Source organism: Nicotiana tomentosiformis, chromosome 5 (genome assembly GCF_000390325.3).
Source record: "Nicotiana tomentosiformis chromosome 5, ASM39032v3, whole genome shotgun sequence".
Lineage (NCBI taxonomy): Eukaryota > Viridiplantae > Streptophyta > Magnoliopsida > Solanales > Solanaceae > Nicotiana > Nicotiana tomentosiformis.
In genome coordinates, this window is record NC_090816.1 from 126,176,428 (window position 1) to 126,198,839 (window position 22,412).

The following is a 22,412-nucleotide window of genomic DNA, read 5'->3' on the forward strand; positions in this document are numbered from 1 at the left end:
AGAATGAAATGTATGTTGAAAGGGGCTACCTCACATAGGGCCTCTTCAAACTAAATATAATGGTTGTTGACAGTATGAATAAAATTTCAGCTTCTTCTTATTTATCGGAGTCAAATGATTTATGACATATTCGTTTAGGACATGTCAATTACAAAACCTTGCGGAAGTTAATTAATTTAGAAGTATTGCCCAAATTCAAGTGTAATAAATCAAAATGTCAAATATGTGTTGAGTCTAAGTTTGTAAAACATCCTTATAAGTCTATTGAAAGGAATTCAAATCCTTTAGACTTAATTCATACTGATATTTGTGATATGAAGTCGACACCATCTCGAGGTGAGAAAAAGTATTTTATTACTTTTATTGACGATTGCACTCGATATTATTATATTTATTTGCTTAATAGTAAGCATGAAGCAATTGAAGCATTTAAGCAATACAAGAATGAAGTGGAGAATTAGTTGAATAAAAAGATCAAAATGATTAGAAGTGACAGGGGTGGAGAATATGAATCTCCATTTGCAGAAATATGTTCGGAATATGGAATTATCCATCAAACTACTGCACCTTACACACCTCAATCCAATGGAATTGCGGAAAGGAAAAATCGGACATTAAAGGAAATGATGAATTATGTATTAATAAGTTCTGAATTACCGCAGATTTTGTGGGGCGAAGCTATCCTTACAGCTAACCGAATACTCAACAGAGTACCCCACAGCAAAACGCAATCTATTCCATATGAAAAATAGAAAGGAAGAAAACCCAACTCGAAATATTTCAAAGTGTATGGGTGTCTAACAAAGGTACATGTTCCTTTACCTAAAAGGGTTAAAAGCAGACCAAAAACTGTTGATTGCGTTTTCATTGGATATGCTACAAACAGTAAAGCATGTCGATTTTTTGTTCATAAATTCGATAATCCTGAAATTCACGTTAATACAGTAATGGAATCAGATAATGCTGAATTCTTTGAAAGCATCTATCCGTATAAAACTGAATGTGAGTCGTTAAGTGAAAGACCTAAACGACCTCGGGAAGAACCAAAGGAAAATACTCTAAGTATAGAAGATCCAAGGCGTAGCAAACGTCAAAGAACATCTACTTCCTTTGGACTAGATTTTGTGACATTCTTGCTTGAAAATGAGCCTAAAACTTTTAAAGCAGCTATGTCATCTTCTGATTCAGAGTTTTAGAAAGAGGCAGTCAATAGTGAGATTCAATCAATTTTGGATAACCATATATGGGAATTGGTAGATCTTCCTCTAGAAAATAAGCCTTTAGGTTCAAAATGAATCTTTAAACGGAAAGTGAAAGCTGATGGCACTATTGACAAATATAAAGCAAGACTTGTTGTCAAAGGTTATAGATAAAAGGAAGGCCTTGATTACTTTGACACTTACTCGCCAGTAACGAGGATAACATCTATTAGGGTGTTAGTGGCACTAACGGCCGTGTATGGTGTTGAAATCCATCAAATGGATGTTAAAACAACTTTCTTAAATGGAGAATTAGAGGAAGAGATTTACATGGAACAACCTGAGGGTTTTGTGGTTCCTGGTAAAGAAAATAAAGTGTGCAAACTTGTTAAGTCGCTTTATGGACTTAAACAAGCACCCAAACAATGGCATGCCAAATTTGGCCAAACAATGTTAGCAAGTGAGTTTAAAATCAACGAGTGCGACAAATGTGTTTACATTAAAAACACTCCAGGTCATGAAGTCATTGTTTGTTTATATGTTGATGACATGTTGATAATGAGCAAAAACATGGCAGATATAAATGCTACTAAGCGCATGTTGGCTAACAAATTCAATATGAAAGACTTAGGAGTTGCTAATGTGATATTAGGAATCAAAATTCACAAGGCTCCACAAGATCTAGCAGTATCACAGTCTCACTGCATTGAAAAGGTACTTGACAAGTTCAAGTATTTGGATTTCAAAATTGCTAAGACTCCAATTGACGTGAGTTATGCACTTCAAAAGAATGAAGGTGAAAGTGACTCACAACTGAATTATGCAAGAGTGTTGGGAAGTTTGATGTATATCATGAATTGTACGCGACCAGATATAGCATGTGCTATTAGTAAACTGAGTCGGTTTACAAGTAATCCCAATCACATACATTGGATGGCAATGAAACGAGTTTTGGGGTATCTCAAACATACACAAAATTACGCTTTGCATTATAACAAATATCCCTCCGTGATCGAGGGATATAGTGATGCAAATTGGATCACTGGATCATCTGAAGTTAAATCCACGAGTGGATATGTTTTCACAATTGGGGGTGGAGCAGTGTCTTGGAAATCATCCAAACAAACGTGCATCGCCCGTTCTACAATGGAATCTGAATTCATAGCTTTAGATAAGGCCGGTGAAGAAGCTGAATGGCTCCGGAATTTCTTGGAAGATATTCCATTTTGGCCCAAACCTTTGGCACCTATTTGTATACGTTGTGATAGTCAAGCGGCAATAGGCAGGGCAGTGAGCGTTATGTATAACAAAAAATCTCATCATATACAATGGAGACACAATACTGTTAGACAACTACTCTCTAGTGGTGTTATCACAATTGACTACGTAAAGTCAAGAGATAACGTGTCAGATCCACTTACAAAAGGCCTATCTAGAGAGGCAGTTGAAAGATCATCAAATGGAATGGGGTTAAGGTCTAGGATAAATCATCATGGCAGTAACGCTACCTAGCAGACTGGAGATCCCACGAGCTAGGTTCAAAGAGATCAAACAAAGTTATGAATGACGGTTCAACATTGTCAAATAACTCAACTCATTCTCGTGATGAAGACAATATTTAGAAATCGAGGTAAAGCATTAAGGCTTTTTGATGAGTCAACAAAGCTTAACAGGTTTTTAATGATTTGCTAAGTTTGGCAGGATATGACCAGATAGTGTGTTTATAGGATTACGCATTTAGAAATCATCTATGTGAGTGTGAAGTGTAAGATGATTCAAGGGGAATGAAAGTAAAGGCACATTCTCTAAGCACTCATGAAACCAGGCGGTGTTCATGTCTGAAACGAACACAACTGTGAGAACCATAGATGGTTAAGGATTGATTGCGTGACTTATGTTGTCTAGGTATACAACAAAGCTCGACGGTTCAAAGATATCAAATCTCAACAACATATGGAAGGATTGAATCCGCAACAACTTATAACTGGACAAACTCATGGCGCCTTATAGAAATGACAAATTTCCAATAGTATATAGAAGGATCAAATCCGTGACGAGACCAACTTAAAGTGCAAAGGGACTTAAATGTTCACTTTAAGATTAAAAAAATTATAGTTCATTTCAAGGACAAACCCGTGAAGAGACCGACTTAAGGTGCAAAGGGATTTAAATGTCCACCTTAAGATCGAAAAATTATAATTCCTTCTAAGGACAAATCCATAAAGAGGACAACTTAAGATGCAAAGAGATTTAAACGTCCACCTTAAGATTGGAAAATTATAAAGTATCAACTTTAAGGCTTGATGGATTTGTAGACATCAACTTGAAGATCGACAAACTTAATCATGTGACGGACTTGAAGATTTGGGCGGACTTTGACGTGTCAACTTGAAGAGCGGTGAACTTTAAACTTCAACTTGAAGAATTAGCAGACTTGTAGACCTCAACTTAAAGACTTGGATGGCTTGAATACTTCAACTTTAAGATTGGCGGACTTGCAGACTTCAACTTGAAGGGCGGTGAACTTGAAAACTTTAACTTGAATAACTGGTTGATCTAAAGATTTTTACTAGAAGACCAGCCATCTTAAATTAGAGGATTCGTAGACTTCAAATTGAAGGCTTGGAGGAATTAAACACTTTAACTTGAAGACCAAAAACTTGAAGGTTTGGCAAACCCAAAGACATATGGAATCTCCGGGCTTCATTGTGAATACTTAGTAGCCTCCTAAAAGACTATAATCATTCCATTGAAGATACCCATTTACCATAGAGGCTTGCCCCCCTTTAAATAAAATGGGATCTAAAGTTCAACAGAATAATGGTATTTCAGATTGATTTTCAAGTGCTGATTGAATGGATTATATTCCATCATACTTCATTCGAACAACGATTGGAGCACTATGCACCTTTGAACTCATGCGACTGAACTTAAAATGAAATTCTAAAATGCCTACGTACCTTGGTGAAGAGGATCAAGTAATACCGTAGTTTAGAATGTGTGAGTTATTTTTTTTATATGTTCTAACTTTTGATTAGGCTGTCTCTTTTGAGGTTTTTAACCTAGCAGACCCTTTTTTGAAGACCGTACATAGTTTATACTCTTGTGGGCCATGAGTAACATGCAGTTTATGCTATTGCATTAAGGAGCGTAGCGACTTGCATTTTAAGCTCGTGTTTTGAGGAGCTTTGCAACTTGAAGATTTTGCTCAAATTTTAAGAGTTTTATGACATGCAGTTTAGGCTCGTGCGTCCAGGAGCGTAGTAATTTGAAGATTTAGCTCAAATTTGAAGAGCTTTGCAACTTGAAGTCTTTGCTCGACTTTGAAGAGCTTTCGATTCGAGCCTTTGCTCGAATTTGAAAAGCTTTGCAACTTGAACACTTTGCTCGAATTTGAAGAGCTCTACAATTTGAAAACTTTGCTCGAATTTAAAGAGCTATACAATTTAAAGACTTTGCTCGATTTGAAGAGTTTTGCAACTTAAACATTTTGCTCGAATTTGAAGAGTTTTACGTCTTAAAGATTTAGTTCAAATTTAGGGAGTTTCGTGACATACAGTATAAGCCCATGCGCGAAGAAGTGTTATAACTTGCAGTTTAGGCTCGTGCATTGAGGAGCATTATAACTTGCAGTTTAGGCTCGTGCGTTGAGGAGCATTATAACTTGCAGTTTAGGCTCGTGTGTTGAGGAGCATTATAACTTGCAGTTTAGTCTCGTGCGTTGAAGAGCATTCTAACTCGCAGTTTAGGCTTATGCGTTAAGGATCATAGTGACCTGCATAAACTCTTCGATTTCATTTTTAAATGAAAAACTTTCCCTCATCCTCGCCTTCTTGTTCTTCTTCTTCGTTGTAAGGCTAAAAAAACATGTAGCCCTTAATCAGTACTTATTGCTATATTTAGTTCCATATCATGAGCACGAGTTGCTAGTTCTTCAAATGTTTTGGGCTTTATGCCTTGTAAGATATAGCGAAGACCCCAATACATGCCTTAAATGCACATTTCGATGCCAGAAGTTTCACTATGACGATCTTTGCAGTTGGGGCTCAAGCTCCTTCAGCAGTTGATAAAGTAAATAACTAGCTCATCCTTTCGTTAATGAGCGTTTCTAAGTTCGATCATGCTTACGATGCGTCTTGTGCTATAGAAACGATTGAGAAACTCCTGCTCTAACTGGTCCCAACTATCGATTGATCCAGGTTTGAGATTTGTGTACCAATCGAATGCATTATCTTTGAGAGATCGAACAGACTGTTTGACAAAATAATCACCATATGTTCCAGCATTATTGCAAGTTTTAACAAAGTGCGCTACATATTGTTTGGGATTTCCCTTGCCGTCAGATTGTTGCAACTTAGGAGGTTGATAACCAGCATACATCTTCAAGTTATCAATTATTTGCGTAAACGACTTTGCACGTGTGATAAATAATTTGGACGACGACTCAAGCTTATCTTTGATAGCCTCCATGATGAAGTCCTTCAATTTCTCAATGGGAATTAGACCTTCAGTGGAGACTTGGATCTCTTTGGTTGTCGTTGCTTGCTTTTCGGCGGAGTCCCATTTCTTATGTAACCTTTGAAGATTTAAAGATGTTTGTATTGATTCTCCTTCTACTATGTTATCCAACTTATTTATTAACTTGAAAAGTTTAGCATCTCGATCTTGCACGCGCTTTGACAAGCCTTCAACGGCTTTCGTCAAATTTGCGAGTTGTTCTTCTACGATAGAAACTTCAATAACCATTGCTTGCATGATGTCCAACGAGGATGATGAGGAGTAGCGTGGATTGTCACATAGATTGATCCTTGATTGGATCATGTTATGCGATGTAAGCGGGGAAGATCCATCACTTGAATCATCGTCATCTTCCTTCACAATAGAGTTCTTGGACCCTGAGAGGTCAAACACAACAAGAGTTTTCTTAATCTTTTCAGCAACATCGCTTCCTTTTTCGGGTGCGTTTGTGGAAGATCTTTCTCCCGCTGAGGATGAAGATCCGAAAATAGGGGTTGATGCGGATAACACTTAGAGTGCTTGTTGTCCTAAAGATCTTGCTTTGCTTCTCGTAACTAGTCCGAAGCTTCCAAAGATAACATCAAGGATGCTTTCCACGTCAGCATAGAACCTGGAGTTAGCAGCCTTGACGGATGTTGATCTGGAATTGATTTTCTTTGAAGCCATTTCGACGTCTTTGGACTTTGGTGATTGAAAATTTGAGATGAGAGGTAGAGCTTGTCCTACTAGGCGTACCAGAATTTGTAGACAGTAAATTTGCATTTGTGAAAAATAGTCGAGATTGAAAATATATTGCAACAATCGTAGTATTTTATTTTAAGTAATTTGAATGTACAATCTCTATGATTCCTCTGATTTTTCTTTCCAATAGTAAATAAATTCAATGGCCCTTGAGCTTGATCTCGGATATGTAGTTATTGCCACGAATGATGATCTTCAATTCAACTAGCACGAACTTTGATTTGAACTCGTACTCCTTAAATCTTGATTTGTTCTTCGTTCTTGAGGTTGTACTTGATTATTTGAACTTGAACTTGCGGAGGGATTTATACCGTTTGATCCACGAGCTCTTTCTTGCTTCTTGTTATAACTTCTGGTGTCTTTTCTGAGTTATAAAGACCCCTATCTATATATAATAAAAGGAGAGGCAAAAGCAAAATATTAAGACAAGTGGCAAAACCACAAAAAAACAAGTGACATTAGGACCAAAAAAACTACCTTTCTAACTAAAACACCTTTTGAATTTTAAATTTTGAATTAATTGGTTGGTTACTTTATTTCAATTTATAAATATAGATATCTTATAATTAGCTATAATAAAAAAAACAAAAACATATATATAAAAAAAATTCCATTCAAATTGTGGAATAGTTTCAAGTTGAAGTTTTAAAATAATTTTAAAATAAAAAAATAAAAAAAATAAAAAATAAAATTAGCTATAATAAAAAAATAAAAATATACAATAAAAAACCTACCCATTGACATTGGGGAGTAATTTCAAGTTGGAGTTATAAAATTATTTTTTTAAAAAAATTAAAAATAAAAATTAAAAAAAAAACTTTCAATTCAAATTGGGGGTAGTTTCAAGTTGGTGTTTTAAAATTATTTTAAAGTAAAAAAACGAAAATAAAGAAATAAAAAACTTTCAATTCAAATTGGGGAGTAGTTTCTTCCTAATATAGTCTATATAAATATTTATTTTATTATATATATATATATATATATATATATATATATATATATATAATTATATGATTATAATTAAAAGAAGTAAATAATTATATGATACCAAGTGGTTTAACCATAAGACGACAAGTGTAAATTTTTAAGATAAAGTTCCAACAAAGCTGGAGTTTTAAAATTATTTTAAAATTAAAAATAAAATAAAATAAATAAAAATTGCCAATTTAAATTGGGAATTAGTTTCAAGTCGGAGTTTTAAGACAAAATAAACTTCTTTTCTAACTAAAAAAGCCTTCTAAATTTTAAATTTTGAATTAATTAATTATTCTGTTTGAATGATATAATATATATATATATATATATATATATATATATATATATATATATATATATATATATATATATATATATATATATTATAATATATATATAATAAAAAGATGAAAATATAAAAATCAAATGCCCATTCAAACTGGGGAGTAGTTTCAAGTTGGAGTTTTAAAATTATTTATAAAAAAATTTAGATGTAACAAAAAGAAGAAAAAATATATATTAAAGAAACTACCCATTCAAATTAGGGAGTAATTTCAAGTTGGAGTTTCAAAATTATTTTGCAATAAAAAATAAAATAAAAAATAAAATAAAAAACTACCCATTCAAATTAGAGAGTAATTTCAAGTTGGAGTTTTAAGACAAAATAAACTACATTTCTAACTAAAATACCTTTTGAATTTTTAAATTTTAAATTAATTGGTTACTCTATTTCAATTAAAAATATAGATATATTATAATTATCTACAATAAGAAAAAAAATAAAAATAAATACCCATTCAAATTGATGAGTTGTTTCAAGTTGTAGTTATAGAAATTTTAAAAAAATTGCCAATTCAAAATGGGGAATAGTTTTAACTTGGAGTTTTAAAATTATTTTAAAATAATTAAAACGAAAATAAAGAAATAAAATTTTTTTTTATTCAAATTGGAGAGTAGTTATTTCCTAATATAGTAGTCTCTCACTCTCCCTCCCCCCCCCCCCTTCCCTCTCTCTCTCTCTCTCTCTCTCTCTCTCTCTCTCTCTCTCTCTCTCTCTCTATATATATATATATATATATATATAGTTAATAATTTAAAACTCAGCTTCAAAGATTCTTAGGAAGTTTAAATTATATTTCTCTATTTATACATGATATTGCTAAAGATACTACTCTTCTTTATGATAGACTAAAGAAGAATCCAAACCCATGGACTGACAGTCATACATATCAGTCAAAAAGATTAAACAGAAGGTTAATAATCTTCCCTTTTTAACTCTTGCTAACCCAAGTTGGGCAAAGGTAGTTAAAACCGATACCTCAGACATAGGGTATGGTGGAATATTAAAACAATACTCTCCAATAAGAATTTTGAACAGTATAATAAAAGTTTTAAAAAAATAAAAATTCAGCGTAATAAATATATATCTATATTATAAAAAAAGGGAAGTAATTCCAAAATATAAAATAATTGACAAGTTAATAAAAGTCATAGTAGTAAGTGTATAGTACTACGTACTTGCTAATTTAATAATAATAAAGAGTAATAAGGAACAAATAATTTATTCGATTACTATTTAATGTGTATTTTTTTCTTTTGTATAGATTTTTTATATTTTTGTACACTACATGAAATAATAAAATAATAACTAATATTTATTAAAATAATTTAATATAGTAGATTATAACTTATAACATTAATATTCTGTTAAATTATCCACGCATCGCGCGGGTTCTAACACTAGTTTATAGTTGTGGGAGGGAAGAGATTTGATGAGAACATACTCTTTCCGACCAATAAGATTGGAGCGTGGCAAGACCGCATTTGATTAGCCACAACACGTCACTTGCACATGTGGCACAGTTTTATTGGCCATTTAATTTGACCTGGCATGCCTTGTCATTTTGACACGTGGAACGATCCTATTAGCTATTCCGTTTGACTTGGCGTGCCACGTCACTTGACACGCGGCATCAAACTAGGCCCCTAGGAAGATGACATCTTGAGTTTAATGAAATGGACTCATCACGTTAGCCCGATGAATTTTAATTTATTTATTTAATCCATATATATTGGATTTATATAACTAATCCAATTATATTAGACCAATAAGTTTATTTGAACTAATATGCCTTGAATTTAAAACACATAGTCCAAAATAATTTTATGGATTGCCATCCAATAAAATTTAGATACCTGTAGTATCAAACGATTTTTTTATTTATGTTGGTAGGAGGTAACAAGTACCTCGTGACATTAATCAATCCTCTTTTTAATGTGTTAGTGGAAAAATAAGTATCTCGTAAAATTAATCAATTTGATCCAAACCGTAACAAGTACCTCGAGAAATACTCCCTCCGGTCACTTTTACTTGGCACGTTTTGACTTTTCACACCCCTTAAGAAATAATAAATGAAGTGCATAATTTATCATTTTACCTATATTAATTAATGCATATTTTATTGGATTTGAGAAAATGATTTGAAATGGTAATAAATACTGTGGGTAAAACAAGAAAAAAATTCTTGTCTTCTCTTGATATGCGTAAAGTGTCAAGTAAAAGTGAACATCTATTTTTAGTATACATGCCAAGTAAAGGTGACCGTAGGGAGTATAATTATTCTTGCGAGCTTGCCATAATTATAAAAGAAAAAGAGTACCACCCCCTTTATAGAGTTGTTACTCTTCGTCTCGCAAGATAAGAGATTGGGACTTTAATCAAGAAGAATTAACCCAAATAGCCACCCATCTAACCGCTTAAACTAAAAATAGTCGGTAGAGATATAATGTATGTATAATTTATGTATTATATATGTATATTTATATATAATAAATATATAATTTATGTATATGACTAGAAAAAGTAAACAATGAATATGACCGGCTATTTGTGTAAAGATCCCTTTAATCAAAGCCAAGATTCGGTTGTTTTGTTAGGTCGTGCAGGCATTTCTAATTGTATTCAATATAATTCTTTATTAATTTTGAAACTTTCTTCATTAGTAATTTAACATGAATCTGTTTCTTTTAATGGTTCTTATTAAACGTTTACTTACTCGCACAAGAAAATATATGAAAACTTTATCGCTAGGAAGTAAGTGGTTCCTTGTAATAAGCTGATGTTATGCAAGTTTTAAATTTTACACGATTTGTGAATTGCATCACTTGTTATAGTTTTACAGGCAACAAGAAAGTATGTAATTTCTTATGCTAGCACAGATTAATGTACTTATTAGACGTTATTTTGTGGTAATAGAGTTTTCAAAATATTAATTTATTACTGTGTTTAAATATCAGTACCACAATAAAACAACACATAACTTATTCTATTTGTGATATTTCTTAAATATTGAAATTTTCATTTGCAAAAAAAAAAAAAAAGCCAATGTTTTACATTGTTTTGGAAAGGCTTCGTTAAATTAATCACCAATCATTAAACTTGTACTTAGGTTTGAAGAGGGATCATAATGTAAGTAGGGTCAGGATCAACTACTCTGTCATTTCTTTATTGACTGGTCTAATGAAAGAATTTTTTTTCAGCTTCTTTTAAATCGTAAATAAAATGAACCAAAATTTTATTAATTAAACAAGTTCCAGTGATTAAAAATAAAAGTTTACCTAAATTTATCTTATTATAAATCAAAATATATCTCATATATTCATTTTTAATCTGATGAACCAAATACCTACAAAAAATATATCTACTATAAGTTTGTTATTATTTGATTTTCCTATTATAATCTTTACATAATAACTCCTTTGTAAACGAAATGATCCCATATTAATTTATCTCCCGTCAAATATGTACAAGAGCTGAAAGAGACAAATAATACTAGTGTCGGCTTTCAATGGTAAAAGAATTACTTATGTTTCAGTTTGTTGTGGAAAACGCCGCCGTATAAGGCAGTCAATTGGTGGGACCCGTTTCCCGCCTACCCCTTTATTTAACAGAGGTATTTAATTGCGGTCCATACTATTATAGCCCTGCTTCCCCTACACTCCGCGTGCTCTTTTTCCCATCACCAGACCTTACCCCAATTATCGACACGTGTCATTATCGGGTTGTCGGTGACCTTTCAATTTCAGTGATATCACCGTGACATTAGTAAATCCCATGTCACTGTTTTATTGGCATGTGAAGATAAAATGACAAAAATGATCACTTATATTTAGGATTAGGTTCAAAATGGTCCTTAAATATATTTTGGAGAAATTTTAATAATTTAAAATGTTAAAAGTGAGCACTTTTATTTTCCGTTAAATTTTTACCAAATTCTTGTTGATAGATCTAATGGGAACTATGAAAGAAAAGATTTAATATGAATTTATGTTTTGAGGTACACTTTTTGCTTTTTTGATATATTTTAGACAGGGCGACTCAATAAATATGGAGGCCTAAAACAAAATTTCAATGATGGGGCCTTTTTTTATATAAAAGAAAAAATTCATATATAATTTTATTTAAATTATGTATTTCTAGTTTTCAAAGTTATTAACAATTTTATCTAATCCATTTAATTTCTCTTGAGATATACACGTTGTGGGACTGTATTAAGGTTTTAAACTTTATTGAGTTATGAATTAATAATCGAATCCTTTCTCAATTTATAGTATAGAGAGTGATTCCCAAAAAGATATTTTTTCTCAATTTATGATCAACAATTTAATTCTAATTTTTTACTATGAAAAATTGTACTTTTTCATTTAAAACACTAAATATTTTTCAAAAAATAAATTAATATATAACCTATTAGAGTCCCAAAAATTATGAGGCCCAAAGCAGCTGCTTTAACGGCCTTACCCTTGGGGCGACGCTGATTTTAGAGTGTGTTGCAGTTTTCTAAGGTATAATTTTTGCTATTCTTATTTATTTTTAGTGTTTGTTTGGTGTTATAATTTTTAGGATTTGACAGGATTTTCTGATTAAATCTTTTCTTTCATTACCATTTTAGAATTTGTACAATATTTTGACGGGATCAAAAGTGTTCACTACTAGCGAACTGAGAGAACCAAAATAGCTCAAAGTTATACGTAAGGGATAAATTATGAACTTTCCCAAACATAAACAACCAATTTTATCATTTTCTCTTATATAAAATGATTCGCAAATTACAAATTCTTCATTCATCCTTTCTTGTCATTTCCCTGTGAAGCTGCACCTAAGTTTTAGCAAAACAACCATGGCGGCGGCAGCGACGGCGACGGGGCTGAGTAAGAAAAATTTGCTACCGGCATTGAGTAAACCAACTCTTCCGTCTAAACTAGGTCGCCGGAATTTCAGTTTTGGTCTTAAAAAGCTTTCGCCGGTTATAACTACGGCAAATGCTGTGGCGAGTAGTAGTGGAAGTGGTAGCACTGATAATGGTGCTGTTTCAGTCACACGTACGGCTCCACCACTTCCTCCGTCGCCTTCCACCTCTCGGTAAGCTACAATTAGGTATATTTAGTTCATTATTAGGTGCATGTGAGTTGAAATTTGGTAATTTTGTGATTGTTGAGTTGTTTGGAGCTTAGTACGAGGGATTGCAAATATTTTGTGTCAAGGTACTACCAGAATAGCGCAATATACAATATTGTGTACTTCAAAAGGTTGTTCTCTGCTCATTCTATTGACTGATCATTTTCCATTCGGAAATATAGTTCTATTTAATTACCTTTTATTTTTTCTTGGATAGATGTGTGTTTTGACAATTGATTAATGAATGCGATTGTTTTAAAATCATTACCGTGTTTTTTTGATAGATTAGTAACTATTTGTCAATTTGAAATATAATGAGGAGATAAGTTTGTTTATCATTGCTTTGATGGTGACACTAGTTTAGGGGAAAAAGACAAAAAAGAAAAAGGATTGTTTTTTTAAATGTGGATTATTAAGCTTATTTCCGATTTTGATAAGTAAAAGTAGATAAGATGCCAATTATTTTGCCATTTCCCCCTATCTCTATTTGCACGAGTCCATTTGATGTTCCATGAATGAACCACTGGTTCTTGATTGATTAAACTTTTGACTCCCCATCCGCCTACTTTGGTGGGCAAAGTTACTCGGTACCCGTGATTGTGGGAGGTAAGAGGTACCCGGTGGAATAGTCGAGGTGTGCTTAATCTGACACCACCATCATAAAAAAAGAAGAAACTTTTGACTCTTAGTCTCGTGATTCTAGCGGAATATTAAGCCATGAAAAGGTGCTATATTGCTGGGATAGCAGATTCCTTTATCCGAAAACCAGCTTTTTAACCAACTGATTTCATTGAAGGATAAAATCCTCTGGTTCTGAAGATATAATGATTAATGAGCTTTTTTTCACATCACATTCTTTTAGAACTCTTTATATAGGTTATTCCCTCCCCCCTGTTTTGTTCTTTGTTAACTTAACTCAAACCGGAAGAGGGCTGCCATGTGATGGATATCATGGCAGATCCAGGATCGATTTGCAAGTGTTACAATCAACCAGATTTGGTTATTTATTCGGAAAACTAGTACGCCACCTTCTTTACATTTTGATTGACTTATCAAAGAAATAATCTTCTTTACTTTTTGATTCACCATGCTTGTTTATTTGTCTGCCCCCGTGGAGTTGCAATTCACTGTTTATTTATTACCAGGGTAAAATGTCACACCATTTCAGTATTTGTTGGGGATGAAAGTGGTATAATAAACAGAATTGCTGGAGTTTTTGCTCGAAGGGGTTACAATATTGAGTCACTTGCTGTTGGTTTGAACAAGGATAAAGCTCTCTTTACCATAGTTGTCTCTGGAACTGAGAAGGTCTTGCAACAGGTTGTAGAGCAGCTCAACAAGTTTGTGAATGTCCTGAAGGTTAGTTTAATTTTCTGAAATATCAGGCTGTATTTCGTTGTTCAGCTTCTTAATAGTATTTCTCTCTGGGTTTCCGGAGGATGTCTTTATAGTAGGAAGGATACCAATTTGATAGCTTCTATAGGCTCTAGTGGGTGCAGTTGTGTGTTTGTGCATATCGCATGACTAGCCGCACACGTCAGTTATCCGTTTCTACATTTTTGTCAATCAGATCCCCTGTTAACTCGCTTAAACATCCTCCTGCTTGTGTGATATAGTTCTCTAAAAGCATTTATGATTGCTATACTTGTAAGCAATCATCATTTGCAAAAGTTCTCTGAGGTATTTTGTAGAGGAAGCTGTTATTTATAATATAGCAGTAGGTTTGCGCATTTATTTTCCTTTGCCTTTGACATGCAAATCGTGAGAATGATTAGTAATTGTCATTGGTTTCTGATTCTTCAATGTCCTCTCCCGTGAAATCCATGGAATAGTCAAAGTAGTATCTGGATATGCATTATTTTAACCGGCATATGACTTGTTGTCAACTTCCTGTGCATAAGCATTGAATCGAGGTATATCCGTAAATTCTTCTGCAATGAAACAAAATTATATTAATCCTGTATTCAGCTAGCATTGGCTGTTGTCATAAAATAGATCACACTTCCTAATTTGTATTGGTATGATATTTCAGGTAGAGGATTTATCAAGAGAACCACAAGTAGAACGAGAATTGATGCTCATAAAGCTGAATGCAGATGCAAGCACAAAAGCTGAAGTATACAAGACACCTCTCACCTTTCCCGTTTAACTTTGTTCCTATATCAGCAATATTTCTAAATCAATGAGTTGGAACAATCTTCCTATTGATTGATCTTTAGGGGCCAAATTTCCAAATTTACATCTCTGACATACTGGAGCTGGCATATTAATACTCTATCTGCGTGAAACAATCTAAGTCTGTTTACGCGCTGAAGTAACTAAACTGATCAAATGGGAAAATAGAAGCTGGAAATCCTTCATATCAATTTTGTAAAGGCGCTGGAAATCTATAAAGTAAAGAAGGATCTAATTCCATGAAGATCCGTTATAAAACAGAAAACAGGGTCCTTTTCCTTTTAGGCAGTAATTTGATTGCATAGAAAAAAAAATTGTCAAGGTTCCTTGGTCTTCAGCCTTTCAATCTTTCAGTTACAATGTATATAGAATGCAGTGCGTAAATTGTTTAAGATATGGATTATGGCATGCCATTATTTTCTTTCTTAGTCTATGTACTAGCTCTTTATGTTTTACTTTGTTATTCAGATCATGTGGTTGGTGGACATCTTCAGAGGAAAAATTGTGGATATATCAGAGCACTTTTTGACTATCGAGGTGAGTCCGCTCTTCTTTCCCAGTTTTTACATGTCATTTGAAGTGTTTATGATATAACTCTTGCCTTGGGTTCTGATGTGTGGCTAGTACTTGATCAGTGATTGTTTAGCAACTTAATCGCACAACACCATTAAAGATCTTAGATTCATCTCACACAAAGTTTTGCATATACTTATGTTGTTAGTTGTCGTGTAGCATGCAAAACAGGGAATATCAAACAAAACTGAGTTCACTGTTGTCTTCCATGCTTCCATATTGGATTCAAGTCACACTCTCTCTGCCACTTTTTAGTTGGCTGGCCTACTTTTTATTCAAGTCTATCCTAAAATTCTGAACTCTTGGCAAACATTTTCCTCCAAACAACTCAAATTATTACTGCAAACTAATAGTAGTACTTTTTACAACTTAATAAAAAAAAAGGTAACTTATGTTATTTCAAGTTTGATGCAATGTTTTGTCTGTCCCCATTCAACAACAACAACATACCCAGTCTGCTCCCATTCTTAAATATAAACATAAAAATTTAGTACTTCAAACTTTTGTAAACCAATCTTAATAGAAAAATCAATTCACTATTTTAGACTTTTAGTATTTAACTATATGAAAATTAATGAATTAAAATGGGATGGAAGAAAGAATTTATTTTTAATTCTTTATTTCCTTTTTTAAAAATACTTATTCTCTTTGGATATGTAATCCTTGCTAACCGACTATGCAACCGTGTTCCTTGCTATTTGTTCGTGTTCATTTACTATTTGTTTTTTTCAATCTTCTATGGCTTGCTTTTCAGCCATTATTCTGTGCTGCCAATCATGGCTGTTTACCCACGGTTCCCCATATTTTAGTGGATTAAGACATGATAATCTGAATCTAGAAGAAAAGAAACAAAATACTTGTCAATCTGCTTGGCTGCTCGACCCTACTATGTTTAAACTTAAAATAAAAAAAAAATGTAGAGGATGAAAGCTAGTAACATTTTGGTTAGCCATTGACATCTGATTCTTCAGTGTTAAGTCTTTAGCGAGGTTACCATTGCAAAGAGTTCAACTTTGCTGCAGGTTTATTTCTTTAACTTGTATAGTGATGTGTTTATAACCTGGAGTGGTGATGCATAATTTCATTTTAATCAAGTTCTTGTGCTATTTTAAATAACAAGCAGATTGGTTGTCTTGTGGTTGACTTAGGTAACTGGTGATCCAGGGAAAATGGCTGCCGTTTTGAGAAATTTAAGCAAGTTTGGGATCAAAGAACTAGCCCGGACTGGAAAGGTACATTTTCATGTTTGACATGACTGATATATTCTAATATTTACATATATGCCTAAATAGTTTTGATGATTTTAGTTACCATGTTCTCTGATTGCGTAGTTCTAGGTTAATAAGTTTCCTTTGAGTTTAAGCCAGTTATTTTTGGAGACCAGCTGTGGTGATCAAGGTTATGTGTGCTGTTTAAGGTTTGCGTCCAATAAATGGGATTATTAGCTAAAGTTTGAGGAGTCCCAGTTTTCATAGTTTATCTGCTATAAGTCAGATGTTGCTATAATACCTCTAGACTCTAGCATAGAGGCCGACTCACTTTAAATGCAATCAAGTAGTTATTATAAAGATAAAAGGAAGAATGCACTAGGAATCACTTGATGCTGTTATCTGTTGATTGATCATTATCACCACAGATCGCTTTGAGACGTGAAAAGATGGGTGAGGATGCTCCTTTTTGGAGGTTCTCTGCAGCTTCTTATCCAGATCTTGAGGAAAAAATTCCCAGTGTTGGTATCCTGAACAACAAAAGTCAACCAATTGCCAATGAAGCAAGCAATGATTCAAGGGTATATAATGTTCTCAAAACCACTTTCTGTTTGTAAGTTATTTTCATGCATTTTTGGTTTCTGCTTGTACATATACACCAGGTCTTGGTTGTCGTAGACATGCTTGAGAGTTCCATGAATTTCTTGTGGAAACTTGTAGAATCTTGCTATATGTTATGGGTCTAATTTCATTCAACTAGCTCATTAAGATTTCCGATTCTAGCTTCTATTCCCAACTTCTCATGGCTTTTCCCTTTGGATGTGATTTCCATTGACTAAATGTTGATCTTGAGTCATCACCTATACTAAGCTTCCTGAAAGATTCAAGACATAGTAGTTCCAATTTGTAAAAAAAAGTTTGTGGTGTAAACAAAACAATATGTACAGTGTGAAAGCTATTCTCTTCCTAAGCCTTCAAGAAAAGGAAAAGACTAAAAAAGTAATGGGATCTATAAAAACATTGCATTTCCATTTCGCGAATTAGAACTTTGTGATGTTAGAAGAATCAATTTATGCAAGAGAATGCTGGGATTTAAATAAAAGGAAAACGAGAAAAAAGTTATACAATTATCTAATCTTTCACTTCGAAGTCTTTTGAAATTCCTAGAGGCAGAAGTGTGGGTATGAACTGGGCTTCTTATTACCACTTATCATTGCTGATAGTGAATTTAGAGGCCTTAGATTCTTGGATCATAGTCATTGAGTTGCAGGTTGCAAATGAATGATGTGCATTCTTGATTCTACTTTTCTCTTTCATGATAATGGCATGATGCCTTGTCAAAACAAATTTCAAACTTGTTTCAGTTTACTTGTTAAATTTCAGGAGGTCATCCCATAATTTATTATAAGATTAGGTTATCAAGAAAAAAATTTATTGTTGTCCTTAGCTCTGTGAGCTGATGTCATTCATATTAGGCTTGCATTTCTTCTGGCTCTCTGGTTCTGCTTTATTTATGATGGTTTAATGTGTTGAATCTCAATAAGCAGAATTTGCATTCAGTTTTAGCCAAAAAATTTAGGATATATTTTTGCGCTCTGATATATGCTCCGATCTCACCCCTTGTATGTGTGAATTTCTGTTTGATTTTCTTGCTGTGTTTCCTTTAATCTAAAGTTGCAAATCTTCTTTTTCTTTTTATTTTTTAATTAATATAGGGTGATGTTTATCCCGTGGAATCCAGTGATGATATCTCGGTTCAAGTTCTTGATGCCCACTGGGGATATCTGTATGATGGAGATGTAAGGACCCAATCTGCTTCTCAAGATCAATCTATTTATTTCTGTGATCCATGGAGAATCCTACATTACTCCGTATCTGTGTGTCATATTTTAGTCCGTGAACTATTAAGCCTTCTAATAGATGAAAAGCTGAATTTTTCTTTCCCAAATTGAGAAAGATAGTCGGAAAAAAACGGTAATTAAAAAAAAAAAACCTTCATGCATATCCCTCCCAAATGCCACATTCTAAATTCACAGGACCTTTTTGTTAAAGCAAGTATTAATTAGTCAAAGTGGAGCCATTGTTAGACAAGAACTCTAGTCTACCTTATCAAAAAAAAGAAGTCAAGAACTCTAGTCTTAGTCGATAAAAGAAACTTATGGAGGCTATTCTGGTGGTTCTCTTGATTCCCTCTACATGCTGCAAATCGGATGATCATTTTGATGCTGCAGTTGAGTGGGCTTCGGTCGCACACTATATCCATGCTTGTCAACAATGCTCCTGGGGTCCTCAATCTGATAACCGGTGTTATATCTCGACGAGGATATAACGTTCAGGTTGTTTTTTCCACTGATTCTTGCTGTTTCCTTTACAATTAATTTCTTTTCTGCTTGATTTTTTCGTTCGAGCTTCATTTCAATGATTATGTTGCAGAGTCTTGCTGTTGGCCCTGCAGAATCAGAGGGGCTTTCACGCATTACAACGGTGGTCCCTGGAACTGATGAAACTATAGGAAAATTGGTCAAGCAATTTTACAAGTTGGTAGATATTCATGAGGTAAGTGTACAAGTTGATAGATGTTCACGAGCTAGCTACAAGCTGATTTGAGATGAATAGGTGCTTGGGAAAAAGTTTACCTACCATGGAAACTCAATATACTATAAGAGGGGGCCAAACTAGTCTTAGTATTTGATACTGTAATTATTTTAAGGAATTGTTTAGTTTTCCGTCAATTTGACCAGTGAGAATCCTGGTCTTTATCTGGCCTAGCGATCTGATAATCGTTTTGTCTTTGTTTTTTAAAGTTTCCCACCTATTCTTAGAGTTAGCGCTTTTCTGTTTAACCTTCCTGGTAGTGCGCTTAGCCTTGTTCATCTTCCGGACTCTTTGCACTTTGCCACCTCTGTTGTAGTTTCACTAAAACTTAAAAGGCAAGCAAGTATTGTACTTTCACCTCTCCCTCACCATTAAGGTCATAGTGATTAAAACCACACCTTCTCAACGAGCAAATAAAGCTTATAGAGCAAAAGAAAATTTTCAGCTTGACTGAGATTTTTTATCCACTCTAGGAAAATGGCTGTTACATTATTGGAGCTATTATAATAAATTTCAATCTTCACAGATATGTACTTAAATCTTGTTCGTTGGAGTTAGATCAGACGGATAATACAATTGTGCTCGGTGTTTTTAGGTTCAAGATATAACTCATTTACCATTTGCGGAGCGGGAGCTAATGCTCATTAAAGTAGCCGCCAATGCAACAGCAAGGAGGGATGTCCTTGATATTGCCAGTATTTTCCGCGCTAAACCTGTTGATGTGTCTGATCATACAGTAACATTGGAGGTAAAACTTTTATTTTTGGGGTTAAGTAACATTCATGGTGAAAATTTAAATCTCTCTTCTTTTTTTGGTGTTTTCAGCTCTTTTCGTGCTGTTACTTGTTGTATGCATGCTCGCATCTTATAGAAGATTATGTTTTTAATTGTCAATTATTTATACCTTTATTTATCATGTTCGTTCTAACGATTTCTTATGTCAGTCAATCAGTTAATCATTAATGCACACATGTTAACACCATTCTATTAACATACTTGACCAGTGGCGCAGGCAAGATTTTGCACAAGCGGTGTGGGTCTATTGTCACAATTCCGCTTGTAAATGGGTTCAACTCTGGGAATGTTCTATTTTAAAGGCTCTACTTCAAGTCCTGTGATAGTTATTTTTGTATTATTTTCAAGCGGTGTCAGTTTGTTCTATATATGCATATTGCTTTTGTAAAAGATATTATATTTTTAATTGGCGCTTCTGTAAAAGATATAAATATTTACACACACATACAAAGAAGGTTCTTCGTGGATAATGAAAAGGACTGTTCGTGAATACCTGTGCCATTTGCCCAGATCCCTCATTGACTTCTCTCTGAATTTGATTGCGTGCACTTTTTGCAGTTGACTGGAGACTTTAATAAGTTGCTGGCATTGCAAAGATTACTGGAGCCTTATGGCATTTGTGAGGTTTGTTTCTCTAAGCTGCATTTTGATTTGTAAACGTATATAGGCCGGCATCTTGAAAGTGGTATCCTGCATTTGAACAATCTGAGTTTGTATGTTCTGAACCTTTTTTGTTCTTTCCTTCTCTCCAATCTTCGTCTCCTTGGAGAAGAGCAATCCATAGTTTAGCGCATGAAGTTAGGATGTGTCTTGTAACCAGAAGGATGAACCGAACATTATTTGACTTGACAGGGCTTGGTTAGCCTGACAGAGATTCGGAAGTTACTCACCAAGTGAGCTAGCCCTTAACCCCAGAAAGAAAGCTTGCATCTAGTTTTTACTTTTAATGTTTTTTTTTTGTGTTTTCCAAAAGTTGACTGTTTTAGAATCGAACTTCAAGTACAGTTCTAAGTGATCTGAGGTTGTGAAGTATGTGCATTTAAAGGCTCCAATTGTAATGCTTGTACTTCTCTTATTCTAATGATGTGTGTGTTTCTACAACCGCAGTAGTGACTTAGTTATTTACGAAATAGATGAAGTTAACATCAAGCTTCAAACTTCCATTATTAACCTTGAGTCTGCAGCTACATTTTTGCCCAGGCAATGGACGCTCTAACACACCATATTCAAGGGGAGGTGCCATGGTGTATGTTGTTCGCTGATGATATAGTTTTGATTGATGAGACGCGAGGCGGCATTAACAAGCGATTGGAGGTTTGGAGACAGGCCCTTGAGTCTAAAGGTTTCATGTTGAGTAGGACTAAGACTGAATACTTGGAGTGCAGTTCAGCGACATGACAGGGGAAGAGGACGTGGATGTGAGGCTTGACTCACAAATCATCTCGAAGAAAGGAAGATTCAGGTACCTTGGGTCAATTATCCAGATGGGGAGATAGACGAGGATGTCACTCACCGAGTAGGGGTGGGGTGGATGAAATGGAGGTTAAGATCTGGAGTCCTGTGTGACAAGAATGTGCCGCCGAAAATTAAAGGTAAGTTCTGTAGAGCGGTGGTTAGACCGGCCATATTGTATGGGGCCGAGTGTTGGCCAGTCAAGAAGTCGCATATCAGAGATTGGAAGTAGCAGAAATGAGGATGTTGAGATGGATGTGTGGGCACACTAGGCTTGATAGGATTAGGAATGAGGTTATTCAGGAGAAGGTGGGCGTGACTCCGATGAGAGGCTCAGATGGTTTGGGCACGTGCGGAGGAGAAGCCTTGATGTCCCGGTTAGGAGGTGTGAGCGGTTGGCTTTGACGGGCGTAAGAAGAGGCAGAGGGCGACCTAAGAAGTATTGGGGCGAGGTGATCAGGCAGGACATGGCGAGACTTCAGATCTCTGAGGACATGGCTCTTGATAGAAAGGTTAGGGTTGAAGGTTAGGGGTAGTCGAGCGTTTTTCTTCTTTATTCCGAGGGTGAGACTAGTCTTATAGGGTTGTGTCTTAGTTTGCTAGTGGCGTATGTTGTGTTCACATTATTTTCCCGTTTTTATAGTACTGTGTTACTAGTTGCGGTTTTTGTTAGTGCCTTTCCACCTATTTTTCGTCTCTTACTATGTTGATATTATATTATCT

General features: G+C 34.3%; 1 protein-coding gene across 4 annotated transcripts; it reads left to right on the forward strand.

The window, feature by feature from the left end:
- The first annotated feature begins 12,535 nt into the window (after positions 1 to 12,535).
- Positions 12,536 to 22,376, forward strand: LOC138891651 (acetolactate synthase small subunit 1, chloroplastic-like). Of its 4 annotated transcripts, none has more exons than XM_070175323.1 (12): positions 12,536 to 12,855; positions 14,037 to 14,250; positions 14,924 to 15,007; positions 15,535 to 15,603; positions 16,788 to 16,871; positions 17,276 to 17,428; positions 18,563 to 18,646; positions 19,079 to 19,183; positions 19,281 to 19,403; positions 20,038 to 20,190; positions 20,796 to 20,861; positions 21,438 to 22,376. In XM_070175323.1, the coding sequence occupies exons 1-12, from the start codon at positions 12,614 to 12,616 to the stop codon at positions 21,633 to 21,635; spliced, it is 1,575 nt and encodes a 524-aa protein (XP_070031424.1). In that variant the 5' UTR covers positions 12,536 to 12,613; the 3' UTR covers positions 21,636 to 22,376. The 4 variants fall into 4 exon arrangements, with proteins under 4 accessions (XP_070031424.1, XP_070031425.1, XP_070031427.1 ...); XM_070175324.1 differs by having other exon boundaries at positions 12,537 to 12,855; positions 21,422 to 22,376; XM_070175326.1 differs by lacking the exon at positions 21,438 to 22,376 and adding an exon at positions 21,090 to 21,303 and having other exon boundaries at positions 12,537 to 12,855.
- The last annotated feature ends 36 nt before the right edge of the window (positions 22,377 to 22,412 follow it).

What these genes read in the sequence shown, in the direction of transcription:
- LOC138891651 (XM_070175323.1), top strand. Translation starts at nt 12,614, where the DNA reads ATGGCGGCGGCAGCGACGGCGACGGGGCTGAGTAAGAAAAATTTGCTA. An exon ending in AGTTTGTGAATGTCCTGAAG is followed by an intron (nt 14,251 to 14,923) that starts GTTAGTTTAATT and finishes ATGATATTTCAG; the next exon opens with GTAGAGGATTTATCAAGAGA. An exon ending in AAGCAAGCAATGATTCAAGG is followed by an intron (nt 17,429 to 18,562) that starts GTATATAATGTT and finishes TAATTAATATAG; the next exon opens with GGTGATGTTTATCCCGTGGA.